Genomic DNA, 11,149 nt, shown 5'->3' on the forward strand with positions numbered 1-11,149 from the left:
TGGTGAGTGACCCCTCCCTGTCCTTTGCTTGACCCAGGAGTCTTTCCTTGTATTTTCTCCTTCTCATCCCATCGGGGGAGGAGTGAGCAAGTGGATGCGTAGTGCTGAGTTGCTGTCTGGGCCTAAACCACTATGTCCACCAAGACATCTAAACTTTAAAGTACCTTAAAAGCACAGGACAGAGAAGCAAAAACCCTGAAAGTTTTGTAAGGCTAAGCTGCCAGCACTGACCCAGCTTCTGGTGGGATTCACAGAGGAGGCTGCTGCCCTGGTTATCATACCTGAGCTGAAATCCAGGATGCACATTTCAAAGCCACCTGAAAGGATCATCCTAGAGGATTTTGGGAGAAGAAGGTTGTGTGATCTCAATGGAAGACTGGCAAGAGCCAGGTAGGCTCCAGAAGGGGGGGAAAGCTTCAGAAGAGGAGGGGGGGAACCTCTTTTTGGCTCACAATCCTTCACCTGATAACTACAGCCTCCCCACCCATACCCTTCCCTCTATGCACAGCACCCAAATGCGCTGGCACATGCCCCTGTCCCTGAACACAGCCACATACCTGTTAGTCAGAGTCTTCTCCCTAGCGAGCGTCAGCAGGATTTTGGACACGCATCTCTTAGTAAGCACTTGAATAGCTCAGAGATACCTCATCTTGGTTGTTTATTGTCAATATCAATTTAAATATATTAATACTAGCCTATGGACTCACATAGTTTGCATTATTTCAATCCCTTTAGCTACTCTTCTGAAAATGTCATATCTTTAAATCAAAGAATGATTTAAAATTATTACTCGGAAAAAAAGTCCAGTAAGTATGTCTCCAGAGAGAGCAAAATGTCTAAACACACAGCCATTATGTTTTGTTTAGCATCTCTTCAATAAAAGGCTGGCCATGTGCTAATTCAGTTCATGGCAAACATAATACCATGCTTACTAGAGTGAAAAGCAGCACACTTCAGAAGTTATGGACTGTCCAGTCTGAGCAAAGCCAAATGATTTATTTAGTAAATTTGGACTGTAATGAAACCTTGCTGAATGCGTTCAAAAGGTAAGTTCTGTAGCTCAGAAGTGCATTTTAAAAAAATCATCAGAATATCTATATAAGCAAAATTATAATTCCATTAAAATTATTAGCCTTTAGCAATGTAGCCTGTTTAGATACTTCAAAAACTCCTAATGAGTACCTACCTTATTGCAATGTCAAGCCTATACATAATTTTTTTAATATATCCAGTCTCAAATGATGTTCACCAAGAATAACATGCTATTAAGAAACAACATCGAATTAGATCTTGTTATTATTTGAAAACTATAAAATAGAATAATCTAATAGTGAAATTCCCTTGTGTAAACACAGTTACAGCCCTAAATCTTATTATCCTACCTACAACTCTGATTGTTAACTCCACCTCGGTTTTATCTTTAAGCTTTTGGATAGTTTTTCTAGGAAGCAAGCATTACTGTTCCTGTGCTTTTCCCCCATCCTTCTTCGCTTTCCTTATCAACTTGAGAAGCTTTTCATGACGAGGTCTGTCTGTCTATTTACACAGCATTTCCCAAAGAATTTATGTGGCAATAAAATATTTGACACGAGCTTCTTAACAGTGATCAGAATGGGTCATTATCAAACACTACACACCTCCAGAAAGAACGGCATCTACTCTAGCAGTTGTCATTTAGAGGTTCAGGAAGTGTTTGAATTTGATAACTGTGCTTATATACAGAACGAAATCCCTACATTCATAAACACACAACATAGGCTGAGTCACCATTGCCTGCTGTTGGCTTCTGGAAGGGAGGAGGCACTTGGACATGTTACATTTATGATGTCTCATCTACACACTGACCTCTAATCTATTTTCACAGATTCATAGAGGTTGGAAGGTACCTCCTGTCTAGTCAACTCAGTCTGTGCAGGGCAGAATCACCTACCCCAGCGCTGACCAGCCTGGTTTTGAACATCTCCAAATGGAAACCCAACATCCCTCCCGAGTAATCTGTTCCAGTGGTCAGTTGCCATTATAGTTAAAAAAACAAAACAAAACAAACAACAACAACAAAAAAAACCCACAACAACCCACAACCAACCACAAAAAAGAACACCAATGACAAACCAAAAAAAAAAAAAAAGCACTGTGTTTAAGTAGAATTGCCTGGTTTGCAGTTTCTGGCCATACATATCCTCTTGCCCTTTCACTGGTGACCACTGACGTAAGCCTAGTCCAACCTTCTGCAGTCTTTCTCATCAGGTATTTATACGAATTGCTAAGAGGCCTCCCCTTCTCCAGGCTAAAGGATCCCAGAACTTCAGTTTTCCAAATTCGAACTCCTGATCACCTTCAATTATCCAGAGAAACTGCAGAAACTGCTTTTAAAACAAACAAACAAAAAGCCTTTACAGTCTGAAATTCGAGGTTGAAATTTAAACCTGCTCTGGGATATCTGACTGACAAAAGCATGCATGTTTGCGCAGCAGACACTCTTGTGTTGGAAGCTACACCTTCCAACAGTGAAAACGATCCTGTATCATGTCTCTGGAGAGCAGTGATAAAACGTACTGAGCTGATTACATTTTAAAGAAATATTGAAAGCAAAAAATAGGAAAGAAATGGAAGGAAGATTTCCTTTAAAGGAGACACATTAAGATCACCTCTTGCTGTGCAACAAAAGAAACAGATGAAATCCAGCATGACTTAGTAGGAACGACCAAGGTAATACTGATAAGATTCTGTAGCAGGAGATGTAGTTCAATAAATTGAACTTAACATATTTATTAAAATAAATTAAAAAAAAATACCAAACACAAGAAGAAATACTGAATGTTCACTCAAAGAATATTTCAGCTGAAAACAGAAATTTCAAATTATGAAGAAACCAGGCACAATTAAAAAAAGAAAAAAAAAGAAAAAAACAAAAGACAGGAGAGATTAAAAATTATTGCAGATAGTTACAGATCAATACAGCTGAGCAGACACCATAAAGCTGCCTGTCCTATCTGGCAGAATTACTTCTTTTCAATAGCATAAGATGGATAGCACTTACTTCTGCAGAGACATAAAAAAGCATACCAAGTGTCCTTCTACCTCTTTGCCTTCTTCAAGGATTTTTTGAAAAGTAGTAAATAAACTCCTCATAGGGCATCTGTTACTGGTGGTAAGTGACCCACCCACTTCATCGTCAAAGCTGAGGAAACAACTGTTAACCACACATCTTCAAACTCCAGCTTCAAGACCAATGGGTTAGTTGCCAGGCTGAACTGCATGGCAGACTTTAGACTACCTTCCTTATTCTGAATTAATAACAATTAATCACTTTAATTCTGAACTCCTGCTCCTGTAGGAGAATGTAATGAGGTTCACAGCTTTCTCTATTTGCATCACAGCATGTATTAATAAACGCATTAGTAGTATCCATATGTTAACTCCTCTTGTAGCTCGTAACCCTTCTTAGCCTATTTCTAGCCATAGAACACCAAATCTTCCAAGAAACTCAGTTCTGAAAATTTATTTTACTTTTTATTTACTGCGTAAACTTCACATGATTTGTCAGTGAACTAGAGAAGGGCTGTAGCACAATCCCTGTAACCATCCCTGGCCTTCATTTACTGACATCTTCCAACAGTTTATGGTCCAGGATTTCCAGAATCAGAACAGATGAGCTTTTTTGATACTATCTGGAACCTCTCCTGTGGCTAACCAGCCACAAGATGATCAGCCCTGTCAGGAGCTCCCACCAAGGATCCACATGACACACGTCTCAAACCAAATCCAGCTAGACCTGGTTGGGCAACTTCTCGTTTCTGTCACGTTCTTGATGTAGCCTCAGCCTATACTACATCATCAAACACAGTGTTACCTACACTTGCCATCCTTTCGGAATAGCAAAAGAGTGGGAGCAGTTATCTGTTTTCCCCCACCAATCCCAGACACACTGTGGTATTCCATTCCATCACTAGCCAGTATTATCCAGGAATACCAAAGTAAGTTTCAGTAATGGAATCACAGGAAACTCCTCCCTTATCAACTACCTGCCCTTTCTTTGTCAAGGATTTGTTATGTTTTGCTTTATGGTGACTGCCTTTATTGGTTTTGGTGAGAATGATACTGTTGACACAAAGAACATGGGGAAAAAAAAAAAAAACACCTGTCTCACATCTGCTGTTCCCTGGTCCCAGACACAGAGGACTTCGTATTAGCTGTTACATACATTTCTAATTCATGTGGGTTTTTAAGACCCTCTGCTTGTATCTCTTGAAGTTTTTGTCTCAGTGGGGTCTGGTACACTACTAGAATATAACGTATGCAGTCACATACTGTTTGCAACCACTCTGATTTTGATGCTACCTCAAGTTTTGTCATTGCTAAATTACTTCATGATCTTCATTGTGAGCTCGTTGATATTCCATTTACTTGGACACCTCTAACCACTTGATAAGTTACTTCATCCATGACAAAAGCAGTTCTTACGCAATCTCTTCTGCAAGCTTTCTTGGACCTATGTTTATTACATTAATTTTTGATCCACAAGACATTATTATTTTGTACCAGACCAGACTTCTTGCTACCTCAATGTACACTTCACAGGTCTCCTGCTCTGGAGCGCTTTGGTTACACTACTGGTGAAGGATGGCTCATTTCAGCATAGGATGCACTGGAAAGACACTTTCATGGCTTCTATCAGAGATATATGCCAGTATGTGTGGTCTCTACCCAGCCAGTAAGACAAGCTGTCAACAGACCCTCTCACCAACAGTCGACTCCAAGAGTTGCCTTTGCCTCTGGAAAAACACCCTCAGTACAGCTCCAGACAATGGAAACCTTCATCTGCTTCAAAGATAAAAGGAGGTGTCTTCTCCAGTGACAGAAATGCTGAGTACAAGAGAGAATTCTGCACGACCAAGCAGACTCCGTAAATGTTGAAGCTATTTCTCATCTGAAAGCAAACAGAACTATCTACCACAGCTATCATCTTGGTGCAACATGACCCTAGACAGATACCAGAAAGTTTCAGTTTTCCCATATTCTTCCTTCTGCTTTCATTTTTGGAAAGGCTGCTTGGGCAGCTCCATTCCAAGACACCACTTGCAGTGTCACAATCTGAAATAACAGTAAAGGTAGAATTTAATTCATCAGTCACCCACTTGAAGGTGATAAGTTTTAAGCAAAGTAGTTCAGTACTGGACAAAATGCTTGCCTCAGTACACAAAACCAAATCTTTAGATTCCACCTTATGTTCCCTGTTCCCCTGTGATATGCTCCAATATGCCTAAGCAGAAGCTAATACCAGAAAAAATAGCCAAACTTGGAGTTTTACTTCCTGTGTTCTTTGAATTGCCTGTCTCTCTTTCAAATAGCAAACTCAACACAACAGAAGGCTAAAGAGCTATGCTCCCAGAAGACTTAGAGGAGTAGAATCATGGGGTTTCTGCTGAGCAAAGCCCCAGGGGAATGCTGCAGCTTCTAATCTTTCTAAACATTTAGCAGCTACACAATCTTTAAAGATTAAAAAAAAAAAGCTTTCTTTTTACTTCACCGTTGTAAGCCAGCATTAAACACCCTGAACAGATGGGTACAAGATGAATGACTGCTGTAGAAAACTGCGTAATTATGATGTCTCAACTTTGCCAACCAGTGACAAAGCAAGCAGAACAATGCCCGTTACACTTTTTTCTCAGCAGAACAGTGCCACCCACTGCTTTTCCAGAGTATCTCCTTGCCTGCAGACAGCTGCAGAAGGCTCAGGTTGGTACTTCGGCTGTTTGGTGATTGCTTTCTCCTCACCCCAACAGAGTTCTTCCACAGGCTACACGTCTACAACAGTATTTCAGTCACCAGTAAAGCTGCACAAAGGACAAGAAGTTCTTCGAACTTGCTTTACTACAGCTGAAGCCTCAGGATAGACAAAGGCTGAATCACAGAAAAGGGAGTGGATTTTTACGCTGGGAGCAGGAGTTCCTTTGACACTACAGCCACTACTTGCAAGCCACTCAACAAGCTGAAAGCAATACCCTGGCTGCGGGGTCCGGAATACCCAACTGTTTTGGTTTTAATATCTTTCTATTCGTTTTGCATCATCCCTTTATCACAGCAGAAAACAAAGTATCAATCACTCACTTTTAAGCTACTCACAGGTCATTCTCTATAATCAACATGTCTACCCAGCAGTTTAACTGCTGTTCCTACATGGAATATTCATTTATTCCAAGCAGCAGCAGTGATCAGGACCAACAGTATTCAAGCAGTTAAGACAGTAAGTCCCCAAGGGCTCTTTTTATTTCCATTACAAAGACACCACTATTTGTGCACATCCTGCTTATCTAGATGATCTGCTGGTGAGGAAAACTGGCAACTATAGTTTGTTTAACACAGCAAAGTACCAATCAAATAAAACTCTCCAATATTAGTCTTTCATTAGCAAAATACTTTGTAAGCCAGTTTACAACAGGCAGCAGGATCCCCAGTTGCTCAGACTGAGGAACGTGCAGGCAAGTATTTCAACAAGAGTCACGTATGATTCAGTGCTCTCTTTTTAAAAACAAACTACTCACTTGACTTTTAACAAGAACCCTGGAAAATTCCAGAAAGGTCAGTGTACAAAACTACATAAAATCCTAGGCATGTTTAATTACCTCAAAGCCAGACATACTTTGTTGATAAGTAAATAACCCTAAACAGTCCTTACGTCTTATTTATCAGAGATCCATGGTTTGGACCCAGCTGTAGTCTACTAAGAACAGTCGTAAGACATCCAAATATCAGCAATGAAAAGATGAAGATGGCTGTAGGTGAAATCAAGGTCCCAAGCTTAAGGGGAAACTATGGACTCCAAATGCATTGGAGAGTTCTCTCTGTGGTGACTGAGGTGACAGCTTAATAACGTGTATGCCTATTTGTAACAATCTTTGGAAGGAAGTTGCATCATGTTTACATTACTGCTCAATAAATGTCTAAAAACTTCCCTTGCTACATAACTAAATCACCAAACATTCACTTTTAAGAAACACTTTTTATTCTGAGCTCACTTTCTCTTTAGAATGGAGTAGGCATATAAAGACAGCTAATTTCAGGCACAAAATTAGTAGTTTTTCACTGGTCCTGAGCATCGAGACAGCAGTTACCCAGTGACTTAACTGGATGGTCATATGAATTCATACTTCACTGTGACAGTTCAACTTAAGAGCTACGGGACCTGGTACAAGAAAGTACTCACATGGCTTGGAATGGGTGCAATACACTTCTAACAGTAAATATACAAAAGACATTAAGGTCTTCTAGACATTTATTTTTCAATGTACAGTATCACACATTTAAAATAAAGAAATAAGGCTCAGATACCATAAACGATGTATATAGTGTTTGCTAGACGAACACTTGACTAAGAACAAGTCATATTCTAGCCCATACTTCATGGGGCTGCAATGAAGTTCAGGCACGTGAACAGAAATACTTTACTGTTTAATGACTTACAACTCTTTCGGTCTGTTTAACAGAAGACGAACCAAATTAAGCAGAACTTCATCATTAAAGCCTTTCACATTACCATCTTCCACAACATCATACAACGGCTTACTGTCTGTACCCCAACATATATTCTTACGAGGGTTATTTTTCATAGTTTCTGCAGTTAGCGCTAAAGTATTTAGCTGGTAACTAAAGAAAGCGAAGTATTTTCCATCAGTCACTACTGCCTGCGATACAAAAGGACGGGTCACATCTGCTTCATTCCAGAATCCTACAAAATTAGAAGACAAAACACTAGTTACACAGGATTCGAAACTCCCATGTGCACATACATTTAAACCCCAATCCTGAAATACAGAAAAATACTGGGAATTGCAGCAGCCACTTAGTAGGGAGAAAAAAAAGACCTATCTGTTTCAGTAAAACAAGTATTGTTACAGATTAAAACACAACCCCCAGTCAGCACTCTTCTAACATCAGGGGGGCAGTGGTGTATTTGCATTTTCCACACAGTTCCCTATTGCTGACTGATAAAAACCCCACACCGATCAGCTAAGTGACTTGTCAAAAATTACATAAGCTATTAATGCATCCAAGTCCTGCAAGCGATCTGAGGGGAAATGTCTTTTGACGCTTCCACACTTCTCATGAAACAAGTTTTCACTGCCCTGTGACAGTCATGCGTATGTATGCATGAGCGTAACTGACTACAGCAACCAGCCAGACACTGTGTCAGTAAGTATTAATGCTTCAAACCACCTCTGCTGAGGATTATCTTTCAAAAAATATTTTCTTTATATATTTATGCATGTGTGCTGGCACACACAGTCAGATTCTTAAAGGGCATTTGGTATCATGTGCAAGGAACACCACTAGAAACTGCTACAGAACAGGAAAAAAAAAAATCATAGATTGAGTCATGCTGTCCTTGCTTACACAACTGTAAGTGGCTTTGAAGCCAACATCTGACTTCAGTGTTTTATGGCCTCAAAAAAGTCAAGCTGTCTAACATGCCGTTACTTTAAAAAAAAATTATGCAGAGCCAGCAATATATATCCAGTAACACTAGGGAACTATTAACATCAGTAAGCAAAAGATTGATCTAGTCTATCCATCCAGGTCTTACAGGTTTTTTAGATTAAAAATACGCATAAAATCCTGAAGTAAGGCTGCTGACATTTTTCTTTCATCAACTGCAGTTTCATAGAATTGACGTTTCTGAAGCAAGGGGCTAACAATATTGTTGTTTCAGAAATAAACAAACTGCTTAATATCTACCACCTTTCTACATAACACATGTGGAGTGATCAACGGAATGAAGGGTTGTTTCTGCACAGGCTTAGTGTTATATGTGAAAAAACATTCTTATGCATAATTAGTTCTCCATGAGTCAAAGTACCCAAAGACAAATTAACTCCCTTGTATGAAGTCTGTATCATTCATTGGTTCACTTAAATTTTCAAAGACTCACTCAAAGGAAGGTTTTCAGAAGAAAATGCACGAGAAAAAGTTGTTGGGAGGGTTAAGGGACGTTTACTGTAGTCATTCACCAGCAGAAAAATTTATCAAGCTGTCCGTCTCACCTTGATACATTGCTTGTGCTGCTGTCCAGGCAAAGAGGCTTGCAATACCATTAGCTCGATAAACAACTTCAATCTGATCCTCAAGATTTGCTTTTATAAACCTTTCCCGTTTTAGTTTATCGGGAATAAGATGAAACTGGGTGTGTCCATAACAGCATGGATCTGCTAGCTTTGATCCTGTGTTTCCCAAAATGGAAAAAAAAAAAAAGGGTCAGAGAATGCTCCTTACTATGCATACAAACATGTCTTTACTACCAGACTCCAAACAACAGACGGCTGGAACGTCTACTGTAGATCTGTATAAATGTTGAGATTCCTCCATTTCTGGGTAAGACTGGGGGGCTTCCCAATCCCAAAAGGCAAGAGTTCACACATTAAAATGTCTCTGAGGAGATTCTAACTGGCATGGAATCTCAATAAAGAGTTACATACTATATATATGTATACAGTATAGTTATATATAAAAATGCACATTTTTTTTCCCTGATGACAGGAGTAGAAAGGTTGGGGTGGTGGTGGTGTTTTGGGGTTGTGTTTTTTATATCGTTTTGGTTTGCTACACAAAAGTAGTTATAATTTCCTGACTAGAAACTCTTACCTATATATACCTTGTTTTCATACTGCTTTTTGAACAACGGCAGTTTGGATGGCTTGTGATCAATAACAGGAACATCTCCAAGATCTGACTCCAGCGGTACAATCTGGAAGTGGGAGAAAGAAAAGCCATGGTGTAAGTCAATGTTTCGGACATCAGGCCCCACATAACACGCTACTTTCTGGTCAGAGCACAGAAAGTAAAAGTCTCGCTTACACACCACATGTATAACTTCAACTGAAATTCAATTTTTGCAACAGAACTTCCTGCCTTGTGATAAGTGCTAGTACGTGGACCTCACACTGACATCTGAGTTTTCTGCAATATACAAAAACATCAAATCAAACAGTGCTAACAAAGCCACCAATTGGTACTATCTTGAGAACCAAATCCGCTTCTGTAGATGTGCAAAACCATTTCTGGCAGCAGAACCAGCAGAGTGAGCGTACAGGTATACAGTGTTTCAACCATGTCTCATTTTCAAATTGCCTGGACAGTTCTCCCAAAATGCCAAGGTTGGCAACACCTGACAGTACTAACCTAAGCACATTACACAAATAAGCTAGCAAGAAATGTTCAGCATTTATAGGAAGTAGAGCACATTTTTCTGTTTGTGGTTGGAACCAGACAACGGAGACCCTCACAGGGTACACAACTACCACCGTATACACCTACAAGAAAAAGACATGGATACTTAATCAGTTTCCTGAAAACTGAGCGTTCAGGAACACAACTGTTAAGCAGTACTAACAGGTAACAAAGCTCACATTCAGATTATACATGCTCCCTCTTACTCCATCCTTCTCCATTTTTGTCCTCTTACACTCCTACACTGAGAGAACATTTCACACATTTCTTATTCTTGCCTCCACTCACAAGCATAAAGTGTAAAAAACTCAACACATTGGATCTAAAGCACAAAAATAACCAACCTGAAGTTCTGAAGACTGTCTCAGTATCTACAGAGCAGTCACCACAACAAGGCAGTAAGGACATTAAGACTTGAAAAACACACAGATGTGGTACATACCTAAATAACCATGTCCTCCACGTTACCTACTGCGTTGTTTCAGTGGCTGTCAGAAACATCAGTAAAGAATCATGTAATTAACTTCCAGTTGAAACTATCCATACCTCTGGAAGTTGATTTGGCACACGGAGCTGAAGGTGCGGCTTGTCATCTATTTGAAACCGCACAGGATCCACTCTACCCTTTCGATGACCATGGACAACAACTTCCTCACCATGATGCCAGTAATAATTAACTTCAGGTTTTAAATCTGAAACGGAAAAGAAGGATAGAAACAGAGACCACCCATTTGCATTTTAAACTCTCCCGATTCTTGTTCTGCATCTGCAGTAAAACAGAAAAATCAAAATCCACTCGCACCAGGTGGGACGATGGAGATGACAGACGAATTACTCGTCACGGTCTGTACAACCCGACTATATCAGCAACACTCCCGCGGGGTTCACAGACCGGCCCCACCGCCCAAGGGCTCCCACCTCCCCC

The 11,149-nt window shown here is 40.0% G+C and overlaps 1 protein-coding gene across 1 annotated transcript; it reads right to left on the minus strand.

Annotated features, from left to right (window-relative positions):
• Positions 1-7,300: 7,300 nt before the first annotated feature.
• On the minus strand, positions 7,301-10,929 carry MRPS30 (mitochondrial ribosomal protein S30; the record flags this gene model as incomplete). Its single annotated transcript, XM_010148980.1, has 4 exons — positions 7,301-7,729; positions 9,042-9,218; positions 9,640-9,742; positions 10,771-10,929. Coding segments are annotated over 4 exons (708 nt in total), but the record flags the coding sequence as incomplete, so codon positions are not given.
• Positions 10,930-11,149: the final 220 nt, after the last annotated feature.

Source organism: Eurypyga helias, unplaced genomic scaffold (assembly GCF_000690775.1).
Source record: "Eurypyga helias isolate BGI_N326 unplaced genomic scaffold, ASM69077v1 scaffold20443, whole genome shotgun sequence".
Taxonomy (NCBI): Eukaryota; Metazoa; Chordata; class Aves; order Eurypygiformes; family Eurypygidae; genus Eurypyga; species Eurypyga helias.